At 43.3% G+C, this 22,189-nt stretch overlaps 1 protein-coding gene across 2 annotated transcripts in view; it reads left to right on the plus strand.

Moving 5' to 3' along the window:
• SNX24 (sorting nexin 24) overlaps positions 1–22,189 on the plus strand; it is a 194,355-nt gene that overhangs the window by 100,142 nt on the left and 72,024 nt on the right. For both annotated transcript variants that reach the window (XM_077291020.1, XM_077291028.1), the window contains exons 2-3: positions 5,156–5,239; positions 15,240–15,344. In XM_077291020.1, the coding sequence (XP_077147135.1) occupies positions 5,156–5,239; positions 15,240–15,344 (189 nt within the window). The remainder of the gene's footprint in view (positions 1–5,155; positions 5,240–15,239; positions 15,345–22,189) is intronic.

Here is a 22,189-nt window from a genome sequence, read left to right on the forward strand (position 1 = left end):
CAGAAGAGGAAGGCAATTTAGGCAAAGGTACCAAATGAACCATCTTAGAAAACCGGTCACAGACCACCCAGATAACAGACATCCTCTGGGAAACAGGAAGATCCGAAATAAAATCCATAGAAATATGCGTCCAAGGCCTCTCAGGGACCGGCAAAGGCAAAAGCAACCCACTGGCGCGGGAGCAGCAAGGTTTGGTCCGCGCACAAGTCCCACAGGACTGCACAAAAGAACGCACATCCCGTGACAAAGAAGGCCACCAAAAGGACCTACTAACCAAATCTCTGGTACCAAAAATCCCAGGATGGCCAGCCAACACAGAACAGTGAACCTCAGAAATCACTTTACTAGTCCATCTGTCAGGAACAAACAGTTTCCCCGCTGGACAGCGATCAGGTTTATCAGCCTGAAACTCCTGAAGAACCCGTCGCAAATCAGGGGAGATGGCAGAAAGAATCACCCCCTCCTTCAGAATACCAACCGGTCCAAGAATCCCAGGGGAATCAGGCAAAAAACTCCTAGAGAGGGCATCAGCCTTAACATTCTTAGAACCCGGAAGATACGAGACAACAAAATCAAAACGGGAGAAAAACAGGGACCATCGGGCCTGTCTAGGATTCAGCCTTTTGGCAGACTCGAGGTAAATCAGATTCTTATGATTGGTCAAGACCACAATACGGTGCTTGGCCCCCTCAAGCCAATGTCGCCACTCCTCAAATGCCCACTTCATAGCCAACAACTCACGATTGCCGACATCATAATTGCGTTCCGCAGGCGAAAACTTTCGAGAAAAGAAGGCACACGGTTTCATCAAGGAACCATCAGAATTCCTCTGAGACAAAACGGCCCCTGCCCCAATCTCAGAAGCGTCAACCTCAACCTGAAAAGGAAGAGAAACATCCGGCTGACGCAACACAGGGGCAGAAGTAAATCGGCGCTTAAGCTCCTAAAAGGCAGAAACCTCCTCAGAGGACCAATTAGCTACATCAGCGCCCTTCCTCGTCAAATCGGTCAGGGGTTTAACCACACTGGAGAAGTTGGCAATGAAACGGCGATAAAAATTAGCAAAGCCCAAAAATTTTTGAAGGCTCTTCACAGATGTGGGCTGGATCCAATCATGAATGGCCTGGACCTTAACCGGATCCATTTCTATAGATGATGGAGAAAAAATGAAGCCCAAAAAAGAAACCTTCTGTACTCCAAAGAGGCACTTAGACCCCTTCACAAACAAGGCATTATCACGAAGGACCTGAAATTCCATCCTGACTTGTCTCACATGAGACTCCCAATCATCTGAAAAAATCTAAATATCATCCAAATATACAATCATGAATTTATCAAGATAATTCCGAAAAATATCATGCATGAAGGACTGAAACACAGATGGGGCATTAGAGAGTCCGAATGGTATCACAAGATATTCAAAATGGCCCTCGGGCGTATTAAACGCAGTTTTCAATTTGTCACCCTGCTTAATATGAACAAGATTATATGCCCCTCGAAGGTCAATCTTAGTAAACCAACTAGCCCCCTTAATCCTGGCAAACAAATCAGAAAGCAAAGGGTATTGGAATTTGACCGTGATCTTATTCAAGAGGCGATTAATCAATACAGGGTCTCAAGGAGCCATCCTTCTTGGCAACAAAAAAAAAACCTGCTCCCAATGGAGAAGACGATGGCCGAATATGCCCCTTCTCCAAAGACTCCTTTACATAGCTCCGCATGGCGGCATGTTCAGGCACAGACAGGTTGAAAAGTCGGCCCTTAGGAAACTTAGAGCCTGGAATCAAGTCAATAACACAATCACATTCCCTATGCGGTGGAAGGGAACTGGACTTGGGCTCATCGAAAACATCCTGGAAATCGGACAGAAACTCAGGAATTTCAGAAGAGGGGAGGAGGAAATTGACATCAAAGAAACGTCATCATGAACCCCCTGACAACCCCAACTAGTCACAGACATAGATTTCCAATCCAACACCGGATTATGTACCTGTAACCATGGAAACCCCAGCACAATAGCATCATGCAAATTATGCAACACCAGGAAACGACAATCTTCCTGATGGGCTGGCGCCATGCACATGGTTAACTGTGTCCAAAACTGAGGTTTATTTTTAGGCAATGGTGTAGCATCAATACCCCTCAAAGGGATAGGACTCCGCAAAGGCTGTATGGGAAAATCACAACGTCTGGCAAATTCTAAGTCCATCAAATTTAAAGCGGCGCCTGAATCCACAAATGCCATGACAGAGAATGACGATAATGAGCAGATCAGGGTCACAGATAACAGAAATTTAGGTTGTACAGTACTGATGGTAACGGAATTAGCGATTCTCTTGGCACGCTTAGGGCAATCAGAAATAACATGAGCAGAATCGCCGCAGTAAAAGCACAACCTATTCTGACGTCTGAATCCTTGGCGTTCAGCTCTAGACACAATCCTATCACAGTGCATAGGCTCAGGACTCCGCTCGGAAGACAATGCCATAGTGTGCACAACTCTGCGCTTACGCAAGCGCCGATCAATTTGAATGGCCAGAGACATAGAATCACTCAGACCTGCAGGCATGGGGAAGCCCACCATAACATCTTTAACAGATTCAGAAAGACCCTTTCTGAAAATTGCCGCCAAAGCATCCTCATTCCACTTAGTAAGCACAGACCATTTTCTAAATTTCTGGCAATATGATTCTGCCGCTTCTTGACCCTGACACAGGGCCAACAAGGTTTTCTCAGCATGATCCACAGAATTAGGTTCATCATGCAAAAACCCAAGCGCCTGAAAAAAGGTGTCTACATTAAGCAAGGCCGGATTCCCAGATTCCAGGGAAAATGCCCAATCCTGCGGGTCGCCACGCAACAGAGAAATGACAATTTTTACCTGCTGGATGGGATCACCAGAGGAACGGGGCTTCAGAGCAAAAAACAGTTTACAGTTATTTTCAAAGCTCAAAAATTTGGACCTGTCCCCAAAAAACAGATCGGGGGTAGGAATTCTAGGCTCTAAAACAGGAGTCTGCACGATATAATCAGAAATACCCTGTACTCTAGCAGCAAGTTGATCCACCCGAGAAGCAAGTCCCTGAATATCCATGTCAGCGCCTAACTCTTGAGCCACCCAGAGGTGAAGAGGGAAAAAAAAACACAACAGAGTACAGAAAAAAAAAATGGCTCAGCACTTTCTTTCCCTTCTTTTGAGATGTGGTTAACTCATTGTTGGCCAGTTGTACTGTTATGATCTGGTGGCCTAGGAGCAGCATGGACGAGCTCTGGCGTAGGTGGCCTCTATACTGACCGCAGACCCTGAATTTAACACCGCAACTATAAATAGCCGTGGGATGTTCCTGTCACTCCCTCGACACCTCGTCACAGCCGGAGGACTAATTACCCCTAAAGGAAGAAACAGGAAAACTATCTTGCCTCAGAGAAAATCCCCAAAGGAAAGACAGCCCCCCACAAATATTGACTGTGAGAGGAGAGGGAAATTACAAACGCAGACTGAAAACAGAATTTAGCAAAGGAGGCCACGCTACCTAGAAAGAAAAGACAGGACAGCGTACTGTGCGGTCAGTATTAAAATACTACAAAAATCCACCACAGAGAATACAAAAATCTCCACACCTAACTAAAGGCATGGAGGGTAACTCTGCGACTCAAGAGCTTCCAGCTTGGCTGAATAAATCCTTACACAGACAAAGCTGGACAAGAAAAAACATAGCAATTCACTGAACTATAAAGTCCAACGCATGTGGACTGCAAAAACAAAGCCAGGACTTATCTTTGATGATTTGAACAATCCAGCAGGAGAAACCAAGCAGAGATGTGAATCCTCCGGAAAAACAATGGACAACTGGCACTCACTAAAGGGTGAAGCCAGACTAAATAGCCCCGTCCAAAGTGGAAGCACCTGATGACTGCTGTGAAGGACAAACAGCAGCACTACCACTTATAACCACCGGAGGGAGCCCAAGAGCAGAACCCACAACAGAATTCACAACAGGTAGCCATGCTGGTTCAGTGTGCCTTCAATTTATAATAAATCCCCAACAGTGTCACCAGCAAAGCACCCCCACACCATCACCCCTCCTCCTCCATGCTTCACGGTGGGAACCAGGCATGTAGAGTCCATCTGTTCACCTTTTCTGCGTCGCACAAAGACACGGTGGCTGGAACCAAAGATCTCAAATTTGGACTCATCAGACCAAAGCACAGATTTCCACTGGTCTAATGTCCATTCCTTGTGTTATTTAGCCCAAATAAGTCTCTTCTGCTTGTTGCCTGTCCTTAGCAGTGGTTTCCTAGCAGCTATTTTACCATGAAGGCCTGCTGCTCAAAGTCTCTTCTTAACAGTTGTTGTAGAGATGTGTCTGCTGCTAGAACTCTGTGTGGCATTGACCTGGTCTCTAATCTGAGCTGCTCCTAACCTGCGATCGATTTCTGAGGCTGGTGACTCGGATAAACTTATCCTCAGAAGCAGAGGTGACTCTTGGTCTTCCTTTCCTGGGGCGGTCCTCATGTGACCCAGTTTCTTTGTAGCGCTTGATGGTTTTTGCCACTGCACTTGGGGACACTTTCAAAGTCTGCCCAATTTTTCAGACTGACTGACCTTCGTTTCTTAAAGTAATGATGGCCACTCGTTTTTCTTTACTTAGCTGATTTTTCTTGCCATAATACAAATTCTAACAGTCTATTCAGTAGGACTATCAGCTGTGTATCCACCAGACTTCTGCACAACACAACTGATGGTCCCAACCCCATTTATATGGCAAGAAATCCCACTTATTTAACTTGACAGGGCACACCTGTCAATTGAAAACCATTCCCGGTGACTACCTCTTGAAGCTCATCAAGAGAATGCCAAGAGTGTGCAAAGCAGTCATCAAAACAAAAGGTGGCTACTTTGAAGAACCTAGAATATAAGACATAATTTTAGTTGTTTCACACTTTTTTGTTAAGTATATAATTCCACATGTGTTAATTCATAGTTTTGATGCCTTCAGTGTGAATGTACAATTTCCATAGTCATGAAAATACAGAAAAATCTTTAAATGAGAAGGTGTGTCCAAACTTTTGGTCTGTACTGTATGTTGGTACATTTTTCTATTATTTTTATATATAGTAACAAATTTGTTTGTTTTGTTTTTTTTGTCTCCAGGTTTTTAGAATAGAAGTATTAGTAAATGGAAGAAAGCATTTTGTTGAGAAGAGGTATAGTGAATTCCATGCACTCCATAAAAAGGTAAGTTGTAAGCAGACCGACCATGGCTTTGTCATAGTCTTGTCATCATCATCATAGTAGACGGTCATTCCTATTAGGCCACGTCCACACATTCAGTATTTGCTCAGTGTTTTACATCAGTGGGTGACAAATGCAGACATAGTGTTTCTATTATATGTTTCCTCCGAGTGTTCCTCTTCTGATTTTGGCTTACAAATACTGATATAAATTACTGTCCGTGTGAACGTGCCGTTATGCTGTCAGTGCTCTGATGTTCGCTGGGATGTCAGAAGACATAATGAACCTGACTGCACAAGACCATCACTTGTGTATCTAAAAATGGTAATATACGTATTTGGGAATTGCATAGGTATCAATTTTAATAGGAAGACCATAAGCAGACACCTGCTCTTCTACCACTTTAACAATACAGACTACCACAAACAGGAAGAACACTCAAGGCCATCACAAAATTGTAGTTTTATAGATGATGTTAAAATGTCAGAATTTAGTAAGGTAAGAGTTGCTATTAATGCCTTATAATATCACATATATAACTATGGAAACTCTTATAAATCTAACACTTACAAATGTGATGATCATCCATACAGGACACCTGTGTTATTTCATGACTGTCGTTCTTCATCCAGTGTAATTCATCACTCACCCATGTGCTCTGTCATGGACGCCAACAGCTGTGATGATGGCCGACTGAAAGCTTGACACATTTATAAAGTGAAGGGAAAGGATTTAGAGATTTTGCCTTGACAGTGATAAGTAATGAAAAAGACCTCAGACTGTAAATTCCATAGAAGCAAGGAGCTGCTGCGTTGAGGTCGGTCATGAAGTGGAGATTTCTATATGATTGTTATGTAGGTAGTGCACTTTTCCCTCTATTTATATTACAGCTAAAATAAAGTCTGGTACCAAGGATTTGATAGATTACAAAGTAAGAACATTAAAACCACCATTCTATTGTTAGTGTAGGTCCCCTTGTGCCTCGAAAACAGCTCTGATTAGGGTGGTGGAGTCCACAACAAATTTAAAGGTCTCCTGTGTTGTAAGGTGTGACCTCAGGCTTGTTTTTCCAGCACAGCCCAAAGGTGCTGGATCACATTAAGGTCTAGATATTTTGGAGGCCAAGTCTACACCTGAATTTTTTTTCTGTGTTAGCTCTCTTTGTCCTGCTAAAAGATGCCACTGCTGTTAGGAAAGACCAGTCTCATCCTGCAGTGTACTAGGTCTGTAACAAAGTTTAGGTAGGTGATCTGTGTGAAATTAAAACGAATGCCAGGGTTCAACAAAATGGCTAGTTTCCCAGCAGAACATTGCCCAGGGCAGCAAACTGCCTCCACTGGCTCCCTTTCTTCCCAAATCACATCCTGATGCCACCTCTTCCCCAGGTAATTATTATTATTATTATTTATTTATATAGCACCATTACTTCCATGGTGCTGTACATGAGAAAGGGGTTACATACATAATTATGGATATAGTTTACAGTAAGCAAATTTACAATGACAGACTGGTACAGAGGGGAGAGGACCCTGTCCTTGTGGGCTTACATTCTACATTCTAATCAATGCACATATATGGCCGGCCACCTGGTTCAATCGCTGATGTTCCTTTTCTAATACTAATATAGCCACTGTAGGTGGTTATGGTGATGGTATTGTGACCGTTCGTGGCTATATACAGTGGGGAAAATAAGTTCACTTCTCAAAATAATAAAAGGAACACTAAAATACTGTATCCTAGATATCACTGAATTGTAATAATAATAATAATCTTTATAATAATCTTTATTTTTATATAGCGCTAACATATTCCGCAGCGCTTTACTGTTTTGCACACATTATCATCACTGTCCCCGATGGGGCTCACAATCAAAATTCCCTATCAGTATGTCTTTGGAATGTGGGAGGAAACCGGAGTACACAGAGGAAACCCACACAAACACGGGGAGAACATACAAACTCCTTGCAGATGTTGTCCAAGGTGGGATTAGGACCCAGGACTCCAGCGCTGCAAGGCTGCAGTGCTATTCACTGAGCCACCGTGCAAATCCAGTTGCAAATCTTTATTCATTACATAGTGGAATGCATTGAGAACAATAAAACATAAAAATGATCAATGTTAATCAAAATTAATATCACATGGAGGCATGAATTTGGTATGATACTAAAAATCAAAGTGGAAAATCAAATTACAGGCTGATCCAACTTCAATGGAAATGCCTCAAGACAAGGAAATGATACTCAGTAGTGTGTGTGGCCTCCACATGCCTGTATGATCTTCCTACAACGCCTGTGCATGCTCCTGATGAGGCGGCGGATGTTCTCCTGAGGAATCTCCTCCCAGACCTGGATTAAAGCATCAGTCAACTCCTGGGCAGCCTGTGGGGCAATGTGACGTTGGTGGATGGAGCGAGACATGATGTCCCATATGGGCTTGACTGGATTCAGGTCTGGGGAATGGACAGGCCAGTCCACAGCGTCAATGCTTCATCATGTAGGAACTGCTGACACATTTCAGCTACATGAGACCTAGCATTGTCATGAATCAGAAGGAACCCAGAGCCCACTGCACCTTTATATGGTCAACAACAGGTCTGAGAATCTCATCCCAGTACCTAATGGCAGTCAGGGTAAATCTGGCTAGTACATGGAGGGCTGTGCGGCCCTCCAAAGAAATGCCTTCCTACACCATTACTGTCCCACTGCCAAACCGGTTATGCTGGAGGATGTTGCAGGGAGAAGAACATTCTCCACGGTGTCTCCAGACTCTGTTCACGTCTGTCAAATGTGCTCAGTGTGAACCTGCTCTCATCCGTGAAGAGCAGAGGGCGCAAATGTCGAATCTGCCAATCTTGGTGTTCTCTGGCAAATGCACGGTGTTGGTCTGTAAGCACAACACCCACTTGAGGATGTTGAGCCCTCATACCTCCCTCATGGAGTCTGTTTCTGGCAGTTTGAGCAGACACATGGATGTTAGTATCCTACTGGAGGTCCTTTTGCAGTCCTCTGGCACTGCTCCTCTTGTTCCTTGTTGCACAAAGGATGAGGTAGCTGTCCTGCTGCTGGGTTGTTGCCCTCCTTTGGCCCCCTCCCATGTCTCCTGGTGTACTGTCATATCTCCTGGTATCTGTTCCATGCTCTGGACACTGCTGACACACAGCTACCCTTATTGACACAGCTCACATTGATGTGGACCATCCTGGATGAGCTGCACTACCTGAGCAAAAATCAAAATTCACAACCTGATATAACTAGTTTCACGCAAAAAGAAAAATGCCTGCATCTGTGCAAATTTAGCATTGAGAAATCCCCTGGCCCAGATGGCATTCATCCACAGATACTGAGGGAATTGAGCTCAATAACTGACAGACCACTGTATCTCATATAGGCTACTTTTACACTAGCGTCGTTTGGAATACGTCACAATGCGTCGTTTAGGAGAAAAAACGCATCCTGCAAAGTTGTCTGCAGGATGCGTTTTTTCCCCATAGACTTACATTATCAACGCATTGCGATGTATGGCCACACGTCGCATCCGTCGTGCGACGGATGCGTCGTGTTTTTGCGGACCATCGGCACAAAAAAACATTAAATGTAACTTTTTTTGTGCGTCGTTTCCGCCATTTCCGACCGCGCATGTCCGGACGGAACTCCGCCCCCTCCTCCCCGGACATTACAATGGGGCAGCGGATGTGTTGAAAAACTGCATCCGCTGCCCCCGTTGTGCTTTTATTTGACAGCATGCGTCGGTATGTCTGGCCGACGCATGGCGACGGCCCCGTACCGACGCTAGTGTGAAAGTAGCCATACTTAGACTCTCTTGTAATGGGGATGGTGCCACAGGATTGGAGGATGGCTCACATGGTACCAATATTTAAGAAAGGTAAGAAGGTGGATCCAGGCAACTACCGCCTGGTAAGCCTGACATCAGTAATGTGCATTATAAGGGGTGACCTTCAGAAATATAACATAGATAACATATTAACTGACAACCAGCATGCATTCATGAAGAATAAGTCGTGTCTAACATGTTTAAGGTTTCTATGAGGAGTTATGTTCAAATGTGGATGCTGGTAATGGGGCTAATGTGATATATCTGGACTTTGCAAAGGCATTTGATACAGTTCCACATAACAGCTTTATACTTAACCCCTTCATGACCCAGCCGATTTTGGCCTTAACGACCTTGCCGTTTTTTGCAATTCTGACCAGTGTCCCTTTATGAGGTAATAACTCAGGAACGCTTCAACGGATCCTAGCGATTCTGAGACTGTTTTTTCGTGACATATTGGGCTTCATGTTAGTGGTAAATTTAGGTCGATAATTTCTGAGTTTATTTGTGAAAAAAACGGAAATTTGGTGAAAAGTTCGAAAATTTCGCAATTTTCACATTTTGAATTTTTATTCTGTTAAACCAGAGAGTTATGTGACACAAAATAGTTAATAAATAACATTTCCCACATGTCTACTTTACATCAGCACAATTTTGGAAACAAATTTTTTTTTTGCTAGGAAGTTATAAGGGTTAAAATTTGACCAGTGATTCTCATTTTTACAACAAAATTTACAAAACCATTTTTTTTAGGGACCACCTCACATTTGAAGTCAGTTTGAGGGTTCTATATGGCTGAAAATACCCAAAAGTGACACCATTCTAAAAACTGCAGCCCTCAAGGTGCTCAAAACCACATTCAAGAAGTTTATTAACCCTTCAGGTGTTTCACAGCAGCAGAAGCAACATGGAAGTAAAAAATGAACATTTAACTTTTTAGTCACAAAAATGATCTTTTAGCAACAATTTTTTTATTTTCCCAAGGGTAAAAGGAGGAACTGGACCACGAACTTTGTTGTCCAATTTGTCCTGAGTACGCTGATACCTCATATGTGGGGGTAAACCACTGTTTGGGCGCCCGGCAGGGCTCGGAAGGGAAGGAGCGCCATTTGACTTTTTGAATGAAAAATTGGCTCCAATCTTTAGCGGACACCATGTCGCGTTTGGAGAGCCCCCGTGTGCCTAAACATTGGAGATCCCCCACAAGTGACCCCATTTTGGAAACTAGACCCCCCCAAGGAACTTATCTAGATGCATAGTGAGCACTTATAACCCCCAGGTGCTTCACAGAAGTTTATAACGCAGAGCCGTGAAAATAAAAAATAATTTTTCTTTTCTCAAAAATGATTTTTTAGCCCACAATTTTTTATTTTCCCAAGGGTAAAAGGAGAAATTGGACCCCAAAAGTTGTTGTCCAGTTTCTCCTGAGTACGCTGATACCCCATATGTGGGGGTAAACCACTGTTTGGGCACATGCCGGGGCTCGGAAGGGAAGTAGTGACGTTTTGGAATGCAGACTTTGATGGAATGGTCTGCGGGCATCACGTTGCATTTGCAGAGCCCCTGATGTGCCTAAACAGTAGAAACACCCCACAAGTGACTCCATTTTGGAAACTAGACCCCCCAAGGAACTTATCTAGATGTGTGGTGAGCACTTTCAACCCCCAAGTGCTTCACAGAAGTTTATAACGCAGAGCCGTGAAAATAAAAAATAATTGTTCTTTCCTCCAAAAATTGTTTTAGCAAGTAATTTTTTATTTTTGCAAGGGTAACAGGAGAAATTGGACCCCAACAGTTGTTGCCTAGTTTGTCCTGAGTACGCTGGTACCCCATATGTGGGGGTAAACCACTGTTTGGGCGCACGTCGGAGCTTGGAAGGGAGGGAGCACCATTTGACTTGAACGCAAGATTGGCTGGAATCAATGGTGGCGCCATGTTGCGTTTGGAGACCCCTGATGTGCCTAAACAGTGGAAACACCTCAATTCTAACTTCAACACTAACCCCAACACACCCCTAATCCTAATCCCAACTGTAGCCATAACCCTAATCACAACCCTAACCCCAACACACCCCTAATCACAACCCTAACCCCAACACACCCCTAACCACAACCCTAACCCCAACACACCCGTAACCCTAATATCAACCCTAACCCTAATCGTAACCCTAATCCCAACCCTAACCCTAATCCCAACCCTAACCACAACTGTAACCCCAACACACCCCTAACCCTATCCGTAACCCTAACCACAAGCCTAATCTTAACACTATTTCCAACCCTAGCCCTAATTCCAACCCTAACCCTAAGGCTATGTGCCCACGTTTCGGATTCGTGTGAGATTTTTCCGCACGATTTTTGAAAAATCTGCAGGTAAAAGGCACTGCGTTTTACCTGCGGATTTACAGCGGATTTCCAGTGTTTTTTTGTGCGGATTTCACCTGCGGATTCCTATTGAGGAACAGGTGTAAAACGCTGCGGAATCCGCACAAAGAATTGACATGCTGCGGAAAATACAATGCAGCGTTTCTGCACGGAATTTTCCGCACCATGGGCACAGCGGATTTGGTTTTCCATAGGTGTATATGGTACTGTAAACCTGATGGAAAACTGCTACGAATTCGCAGCGGCCAATCCGCTGCGGATCCGTGGCCAATCCGCTGCGGATCCGCGGCCAATCTGCTGCGGATCCGCGGCCAATCCGCGGCGGATCCGCAGCCAAATACGCACTGTGTGCACATGCCATAACCCTACCCCTAACCCTAACCCTATCCCTAGTTCTCACCCTAGTTCTAACTCTAACCCTAGTGGAAAAAGAAAAAAAAATATTTTCTTTATTTTATTATTGTCCCTACCTATGGGGGTGATAAAGGGGGGGTTATTTATTATTTTTTTTATTTCGATCGCTGTGATAGAACCTATCACAGCTATCAAAATGTACTTGCAACGAATCTGCCGGCCGGCAGATTCGGCGGGCGCACTGCGCATGCGCCCGCCATTTTGGAAGATGGCGGCGCCCATGGAGAAGACGGATGCACACCGGGAGCCTCGGTAAGTATAAGGGGGGGGGAGATCGGGGCACGGGGGGGCGTCGGAGCACGGGGGGGGTGGCATAGGTGCACGGGGGGAGCGGACAGGAGGACGTGGGAGCGGAGCACAAGACGGAGGGGAGCGGAGCACAGATCGGTGGCTTGGGGGGGCGATCGGTGGGGTGGGGGGGGTCACATAAGTGTTTCCAGCCATGGTCGATGATATTGCAGCATCGGCCATGGCTGGATTGTAATATTTCACCAGTTTTTTAGGTGAAATATTACAAATCGCTCTGATTGGCTGTTTCACTTTCAACAGCCAATCAGAGCGATCGTAGCCACGGGGGGGTGAAGCCACCCCCCCTGGGCTGAAGTACCACTCCCCCTGTCCCTGCAGATCGGTTGAAATTGGAGTTAACCCTTTCACCCGCTCTGCAGGGACGCGATCATTCCATGACGCCACATAGGCGTCATGGGTCGGATTGGCACCGACTTTCATGACGCCTACGTGGCGTCAAAGGTCGGGAAGGGGTTAAGCTACAGAAGCAAGGACTGGATGAAACTATATGCAGATGGGTAAAGAATTGGCTAAATCACAGGAAACAAAGAGTTGTCATAAATGGTACGTTCTCTAAATGGGATATATTCAGCAGTAGGGTACAGCAGGGATCTTTAATAGGACCGATTCTTTTTAAACTCTTTATTAATGACCTTGTGGATAGGATTGAGAGTCAAGTGTCAGTCTTTGCTGACGACACCAAACTATGTAGGATATTAAAATCTGACCTTGACATTACAACATTGCAAAACGATCTGAATAAGATGACTGAATGGGCAAACACTTGGCAAATTAGACTTAATGTAGATAAATCTAGAGTAATGCACCTAGGATGGAGTAATCCTATTGCTATGCATTAAATGGGAGTATTCTCTGGACTATAGAACAGGAGAAGGACTTGGGTATTCTCATTACAAGTAAGCTGAGCAGCAGTACTCAATGTCAAGCAGCAGCTGCAAAAGCAAACAAGATTTTAGGATGTATAAAAAGAGAGAAAAAATCCCGCAATCCCAACATATTACCAGTTTTGGGCTGCACATTTTAAAAAGGATATTCAAAAGTTAGAATTGGTTCAAAGACGGCAGCTAGATTATTACAAGGGATGGAAGGCCTCTCATATGATACGAGGTTGGAAAAGTTGGGCTTGTTTAGCTTAGAAAAAAGACGCCTCAGAGGAGATCTCATTAACATGTATAAATATATGTGTGGCCATTACAAAACACTGGCACATGACTTATTCCTTCCACAGACCATACTGAGGACTAGGGGGCACTCATTACGGTTGTAAGAAAGGCGATTCCGACAGCTAAACAGGAAAGGGTTCTTTACAGTTAGAGCAGTCAGACTGTGGAATGCCGACCACAAGAGGTACTAATGGTCGACAATATAACAGCTTTTAAAATAGGGCTGGAAGTTTTCCTCAATACACATAACATTGCGGGTTATAGTTAAATTAGTGACGAAATGTACAATTGGTAACTATGATTTTTAAATAATTAAATTGCATTTTATTGCATGAAAAAAGTACTTAATCACCTACCAACTAGCAAGAATTCTGGCTGCCACAGACCTGTTAGTTTTTCTTTAAGAAGCCCTCCTGCTCTGTACTCTGGGGCTCCATGCAAGATCTGGCCTCATGGGGTAAGGATGATTCTGAGAAAGGTCAGGAATCAGCCAAGAACTACATGTGAGGACCTGGTCAATGACCTGAAAAGAGCTGGAACCACAGTCTCAAACATTACCGTTAGTAGCACACTACGCCATCATGGATTAAAATCCTGCAGAGGACTCAAGCTCCCCCTGCTCATGTCAGTTCATGTCCAGGCCCATTTTGAAGTTCGCTAGTGACCATCTGCATCATCCAAAGGAGGCATGGTAGAAGGTCGTGAACCTGAAGAACACCATTCCAACGGTGAAGCATTGTGGGGGAAACATCATACTTTGATTGTGCTTTTCTGATAAGAGGACAGGATAACTATACTGTATTGAAGGGAGGATGGATGGGGCCATGTATCGCGAGAATTTGGCCAACAACCTCCTTCCCTCAGTAAGAACATTGAAGATGGGTCGTAGTTGGGGCTTCCAGCATGACAATGACCTGAAACACTAAGCTAGGGCAACTAAGGCAACTAAGGAGTGGCTCCATAAGAAGCATTTCAAGGTTCTGGAGTGTCCACTAGCCAGTTTACAGACCTGAACACAACAGAAAATCTTTGGAGGAAGCTGAAACTCAATGAAGCCCAGCGACAGCCGTGAAACCTGAAAGATCTGTATGGAGGAGTGGGTAAAAATCTCTGCTGCATTGTGTGACACAGTAATCAAAGGGATGTGTGGAGAAAAAGGGCAGAGAATTTCAGGAAGAGAACATCTCGACAACCATTAAGCATCGGGGTGGATCAATCATGCTTTGAGTTGTGTTGCAGCCAATGGCTCAGCGAATATATTTCACAGGTAAAGAGAAGAATGTATTCAATGAAAATTTCAATAAATTCTTGATGCAAACGTAACACCATCTGTAAAAATAGCTGTAGTTGAAAAGAGGATGGCTTCTGCAAATGTACAATGATCCTAAACACACATCAAAATCCACAATAGACTATCTCAAAAGGCGCATGCTAAAGGTACTAACCATGCAGAGTGCCAAAACATTTACATCTGCCCATTTTCCTTTTCGTAATTTTTAAAATGTAAAAGATGAAGATATATTTATGCAACAGAAATGTGTCATCTTCAACTTTAGGCCTTTTAGAGACCATTTAATCTTCATCTTTCTTAACTGTCCACAATACCAGTAACTTTGACCAGGGGTGCCGAGACTTTTACATGCCACTGTATTAGTAGGATGTAGTTAAACAGTCTGTTTCCTGGCTGGCTTGAACCTGCCATGAATTTAGGTTCACCACAGCAGACCCACTGTATTTTTTTTACCACTGCTATTGATTTAATTAATAACAATTATAGTAGGGAATTGCCATTTATAGATTCCTTTTTCTAAAATTCTCTTTTATATTTGCAACTTTTCTTTTTAAAGAAAGGGTTAGTGCTAATTGATGGGTGACGTTAAATGCATGTAATCTTTTCTACAGCTGAAGAAAAGTATTAAAACTCCAGAGATGCCCTCAAAGCATGTAAGGAACTGGATCCCTAAAGTGCTGGAGCAGAGGCGACAAGGACTTGAGTTATACTTGCAGGTAAAATGATGTGTTCTTTATATCCAGGGACTATATTGTACAGTATTTCACTGCGTCTCCCAGACAAGTGCTCTCCAAGGACACAGACATTCCCAACGAGTGTTACACAGGATAAGACCAGTCCTGGTTTTCTAGAAGATGACGTGAGGAAGAATGGTATGGCGCTGCAGTAGGGCATTCTGCTCCATAAAACTCTATGGAAGTTACAGAAACATGGCGTGTGGCGATGTTCGTCAGGACGTATGCTTGACTGTCATTCCAAATAATAATCCCATTATTGTCATGCTGGTGAGTAGGAAATGGGGGCTTTAGCCCCCAAACCAGTCTAGCTCACCAGCAGTGAAGCCCATAAAATGCACATTACAAGCCTATCCCATTAAATGCTGGATTCACTATGTAAGGTTAAGTTTTAAAAATAAGGCAATTAATTATGGCTGGCTTAAAAGTGGTTAATGAGCTTCGTGTATTCAGCATATCAGGTTGCATATAATATCGAAGAATAGTTAGCGTAGACTCAAATGGAAATGTATGTCCTGTACGCTACATGCCCCTCACAGTCTTGGTCACTAAAACTCCATAGTCTTTTCAGTTCTGTTCTTTGATACATGTGAAAAATTGCCCGATCCGCTTTTTCTTGCAATTATCTGCATTGATTTCCTTTGTAACGCTGTTTAAATAGAAAAATAGAAGACAAAATTGGAAGGGGTTCTCCCTGTGGAGCGCAGTGTTTTGTTTTTCTGAGATAATGGAGGCTAAAAGCACATCTCATTGAGGAGGATACATCGGAACTGAAATGTTTTTATACAGCGGTATCTGATCCGGCAGAAAATACTTGCCTCTTCTCGACTCTTATTAAAAACTTTGGACGTTGTGTTAAATAATATTAATGGCTGCAGTTGTTAGTACTTAACAGTCCTTTTCCCGTACAAGTGAATGTATTGATTGATTTGGGCTCAGCGCAGCGGTTCAGATTAGACGGCTGATTCTATCGGAACCTTAACTGCTCTTGTTAAGTGCACGGCCTATCTTTAAATGAATCAAGATGATGATGTAGATTAGCGGGAGCAGACGACCATCCATCTCTTCCTGATCAGTTAATAACTCGAATCCATCATCGTGTATATCAGCTGGATGGAGTTTATAGGATGAATTCATGTCTTCAAGAGCCGCGAAGAACCAACTGCTTGAGTTTAGATTAGATGGGGTCTTAACTAAAACACCCGCTCTCTCACAGGTGCTGTATTGCTGTCTGTTCAGAATGCTCCTTTATATTAATATTCTTACATTAGTGTGATATTATTAAACCAAAAAATTTTAAAAAAATTCTGAAATATTAAAAGTAGGATCTGTAACCTTTATTACATGGCTAGTTTACCTGGGTCTGTTATACAGCACACATCAATATCTTTAGGCCATTACTGTACATTGGTGGTTAATTCTCAGCATTTATTTTAGGGGTGGAATGGGTGTCTCATATGCTTACTGCCCCAAAATAATGGACGCCTAGGGACTCCAAACTGCATTGACATGTGTTTGAGCCTTAAAATAGGTTTACATGTTGTTGTTTTTTTGTTTTATTTATACCTACTGTCAAGGAAAGGTAATTCTACTTACCAGATGCACTAATGGCAATAATGATGCAGTTACTTTTTGTAAGCCAAGGTGTAAAGGTGCCCATGGTCATTCGGTACATGCCAGCCCGAGGCTCATTTGGTACGCCGCCATTCTCCCAACTCCTACATTTTCTTGCACACTCGGGTCGGCCAAGCTTTAATTCCCCCCATACACCTTAAATAAGTCATTGTAACCAGCTGTTTTTGGTGTGTTCTGCTGACCATCTAATGTGCGCAGGGGCCTCCCGAATGTCCCCAGATAGATTATGTTGGGTGTCTTCAGGATGGGATGGTTGGAATTCTGTGGCTCCATCCTTTTGGATCCAGCTGCTGATCCTGTCTCATAGAGCACAGAGGAGCGCTCAGAGGGGTAGTGCGTTCCTGTGTATGGGGGAGTCGGGACAGGAAGCTGCCAGCTGAATGATTGTACAGCCAAAAGTCATCTAACGTGTATGGACCACCTATATGGCTGGCTTATCACAAAGACTTCTCTATAATGTGTATCCGCCCAACCTGTACGTATGCCTCTGTTCTTATGCATGTTTGGATGCTGCCTTCTTCTTGTTTTCAATTAGAAATATTAGTGGGGTGAATTTATCATCCATATTGTTGTGAATTCTGCTCTTGGGCTCCCTCCGGTGGTTGTTGGTGGTAGTGCAGTTGTCTTGGGATTGTAATCTGTGCAGGTGTTTCTGCTGATTGCAGCTCTATTAGGTATTTAGGTGTGCAGGCTCCATGAGTCAGTGCCAGTTGTCCATTGTATTTGGAGGGATTGCATCTCTCTCTGGCTCCTCATGCCATGCTGCCAATTCAGATAAGATAAGTGTCTGTTTTTTTTGTCTCTGTGCACACATGCAGTGTGCTTTGCAATTCAGTGCAATTTATTGTGTTTTTGTCCAGCTTAGACTTTGCTTGGATTTTTCAGTCATGCTGGATTCTCAGGAGATGCAGATATACTTTCTATGTCTTTAGTTAGATGTGGAATATTTGTATTATCTGCTGTGGATATTTTTAGGATTTTAATTCTGACCGCTTAGAATTCTGTCCTATCCTTTTCTATTTAGCTAGAAGTGCCTCTTTTGCTAAATCCTGTTTTTCTGCCTGCGTGTGTCTTTCCTCTTATACTCACAGTCAATATTTGTGGGGGGCTGCCTATCCTTTGGGGTTCTGCTCTGAGGCAAGATAGAATTCCCATTTCTATCTATAGGGGTATTTAGTTCTCCGGCTGTGTCGAGGTGTCTAGGACGTGTTAGGTACATCCCACGGCTACTTCTAGTTGCGGTGTTAGTTTAGGGTTTGCGGTCAGTACAGGTACCACTTACTCCTGAGAAAGTCTCTCAAGCGTCTCCACGGTCACCAGATCATAACACCATATACAGTGTTATGATCTGGTGGCCTAGGAGCAGCATGAGATGTACTCTGGAGAAGGTGGTACCTGTACTGACCGCAGACCCTGAACTTAACACCGCAACTAGAAGTAGCCGTGGAATGTACCTAGCGCTCCCTAGACATCTCGACACAGCCGGAGGACTAATTACCCCTAGAGATAGAAAAGGGAAAACTATCTTGCCTCAGAGAAAATCCCCAAAGGATAGGCAGCCCCCCACAAATATTGACTGTGAGAGGAGAGGGAAAAAACATACACAGACTGAAATGAGAATTTAGCAAAGGAGGCCACTTCTAGCTAAATAGAAAGGATAGGACAGAGTACTATGCGGTCAGTATTAAAACGCTAGAAAATATCCACCACAGAAAATACAAAATCTCCACAGCTAACTAAAGATATGGAGGGTATATCTGCATCTCCAGAGATACCAGCTTGGCTAAAAAAATCCTTATACAGACCAAGCTGGACAAGACAAAACATAGAAAAGAACTGAACAATAAGACCACAGCATGTGGACAGCAAAATCAAGGCCAGAAGAGCCCAGGCAGGGATGTGAATCCTCCATGAACAATGGACAACTGGCACTGACTAAAGGGTGAAGCAAGACTAAATAGCCCAGTCAAAATTGCACAAAGTGAACACACCTGATAAATGCTGCAATTCAGAGACAGCAGCGCTACCACTTACAACCACCGGAGGGAGCCCAAGAGCAGAATTCACAACAATACAGTACAGACCAAAAGGTTAAACATATCTTCTCGTTTAAAGCTTTTTCTGTATTTTCATGACTATGAAAATTGTACATTCACACTGAAGGCATCAAAACTATAAATTAACACATGTGGAATTATATACTTAATTTCAGTTGTTTCACACTTTTTTGTTATGTCTTATATTCTAGGTTCTTCAAAGTAGCCACCTTTTGCTTTGATGACTGCTTTGCACACTCTTAGCATTCTCTTGATGAGCTTCAAGAGGTAGTCACCGGGAATGGTTTTCACTTCACAGGTGTGCCCTGTCAGGTTTAATAAGTGGGATTTCTTGCCTTATAAATGGGGTTGGGACCATCAGTTGTGTTGTGCAGAAGTCTGGTGGATACACAGCTGATAGTCCTACTGAATAGACTGTTAGAATTTGTATTATGGCAAGAAAAAAGCACCTAAGTAAAGAAAAACGAGTGGCCATCAGTACTTTAAGAAATGAAGGTCAGTCAGTCCGAACAATTGGGAAAACTTTGAAAGTGTCCCCAAGTGCAGTGGCAAAAACCATCAAGAGCTACAAAGAAACTGGCTCACATGAGGGACCGCCCCAGGAAAGGAAGACCAAGAGTCACCTCTGCTTCTGAGGATAACTTAATTCGAGTCACCAGCCTCACAAATCGCAGGTTAACAGAAGCTCAGATTAGAGACCAGGTCATTGCCACACAGAGTTCTAGCAGCAGACACATCTCTACAACTGCTAAGAGGAGACTTTGTGCAGCAGGCCTTCATGGTAAACTAGCTGCTAGGAAACCACTGCTAAGGACAGGCAAAAAGCAGAAGAGACTTGTTTGGGCTATAGAACACAAGGAATGGACATTAGACCAGTGGAAATCTGTGCTTTGGTCTGATGAGTCCAAATTTGAGATCTTTGGTTCCAACCACCGTGTCTTTGTACGACGCAGAAAAGGTGAACGGATGGGCTCCCACCGTGAAGCATGGAGGAGGAGGTGTGGGGGTGCTCTGCTGGTGACACTGTTGGGGATTTATTCAAAATTGAAGGCATACTGAACCAGCATGGCTACCACAGCATCTTGCAGCGGCATGCTATTCCATCCGGTTTTCATTTAGTTGGATCATCATTTATTTTTCAACAGGACAATGACCCCAAACACACCTCCAGGCTGTGTAAGGTCTATTTGACCAAGAAGGAGAGTGATGGGGTGCTACACCAGATGACCTGGCCTCCACAGTCACCAGACCTGAACCCAATCGAGATGGTTTGGGGTAAGCTGGACCGCAGAGTGAAGGCAAAAGGGCCAACAAGTGCTAAGCATCTCTGGGAACTCCTTCAAGATTGTTGGAAGACCAGTCCCGGTGACTGCCTCATGAAGCTCATCAAGAGAATGCCAAGAGTGTGCAAAGCAGTCATCAAAGCAAAAGGTGGCTACTTTGAAGAACCTAGAATAGAAGACATAATTTCAGTTGTTTCACCCATTTTTGTTAAGTATATAATTCCATATGTGTTAATTCATAGTTTTGATGCCTTCAGTGTGAATGTACAATTTTCATAGTCATGAAAATTCAGAAAAATCTTTAAATGAGAAGGGGTGTCCAAACTTTTGGTCTGTACTGTACATACCAGATTTGTGTCTTAAAAAACTTGGCAATATTTGCAGAAAAACTTAGCAACTTTTTTCTTTAAAAAAAAAAAAAAATGTTAGGAGCTTATAAATAATAATAAAAAAAAAATCAAGCAATGCACAGCAGATTTTCTAAAGTGTACATCAAAAAAATGTTGTACATTGTAGCAGAGATACCGTATTTGCCAGTTACATAGCGCGCGAAGATGAGCCACATTGAGGCACGCATCTCTACATTTCACACAAATTAATCTTGCAAGTTTATAGTAAATTTTCCCGCATATCTGCTCTACCTTTCAGGTATCTCCACCACTTACCTGACCTGGCCGTAATTTATTCTCAATAAAGCCACAAAGGAAACATTGCTCAGAAATTAAAGGGAACCTGTCAGCTGATTCAAGGTGCCCAAGCCTCGGGCAGCATGAACCAGAGCCTGGCTGCACGGTTGGCAGATATATTTCTCTATATTTTTTTTAGATTTGGTCGAGGGCCATAGGCAGAGATGAGACAAATCTGATGCCGCCACGGACAGCTTTTCTCAGGGATGATCCAGGTGACTGACCGCTCTCTCTGTATGTACACACATGGGAGAAACCGGTTAACCAACTAGCGGTGCAGGAAAAAGCCATCTGGGAAAGATGTTGGACTTTTTTGGTTTCTCCTTATACAACCCCTGTCAAAAATTATGGAATAACCGGCCTTGGAGGATGTTCATTCAGTTGTTTAATTTTGTAGAAAAAAAAACAGATCACGGACATGGCACAAAACTAAAACCATTTCAAATGGCAACTTTCTGGCTTTAAGAAACACTAAAAGAAATCAAGAACAAAAAATGTGTTAGTTAGTAATGGTTACTTTATTTAACCAAGCATAGGGGAAAAATTATGGAATCACCCCATTCTGAGGAAAAAAATTATGGAATCATGAAAAACAAACAAACAAAAAAACACTGCAAACATCACTAGTATTTTGTTGCACCACCTCTGGCTTTTATAACAGCTTGCAGTCTCTGAGGCATGGACTTAATGGGCGTCAAACAGTACTCTTCATCAATCTGGCTCCAACTTTCTCTGATTGCTGTTGCCAGAACAGCTTTGCAGGTTGGAGCCTTGTCATAGACCATTTTCTTCAACTTCCACCAAAGATTTTCAATTGGATTGAGATCTGGACTATTTGCAGGCCATGACATTCGCCTTGTGTCTTTTTTCAAAGAATATTTTCACAGTTTTTGCTCTATGGCAGGATGCATTATCATCTTGAAAAATTATTTAATCATCCCCAAACATCCCTTCAATTGATGGGATAAGAAAAGTGTCCAAAATATCAACATAAACTTGTGCATTTATTGAAGATGTAATGACAGCCATCTTCCCAGTGCCTTTACCTGACATGCAGCCCCATATCATCAATGACTGTGGAAATTTGCATGTTCTCTTCAGGCAGTCATCTTTATAAATCTCATTGGAACAGCACCAAACAAAAGTTCCAGCATCATCACCTTGCC

This window comes from Ranitomeya variabilis, chromosome 1, assembly GCF_051348905.1.
Source record: "Ranitomeya variabilis isolate aRanVar5 chromosome 1, aRanVar5.hap1, whole genome shotgun sequence".
Taxonomy (NCBI): domain Eukaryota; kingdom Metazoa; phylum Chordata; class Amphibia; order Anura; family Dendrobatidae; genus Ranitomeya; species Ranitomeya variabilis.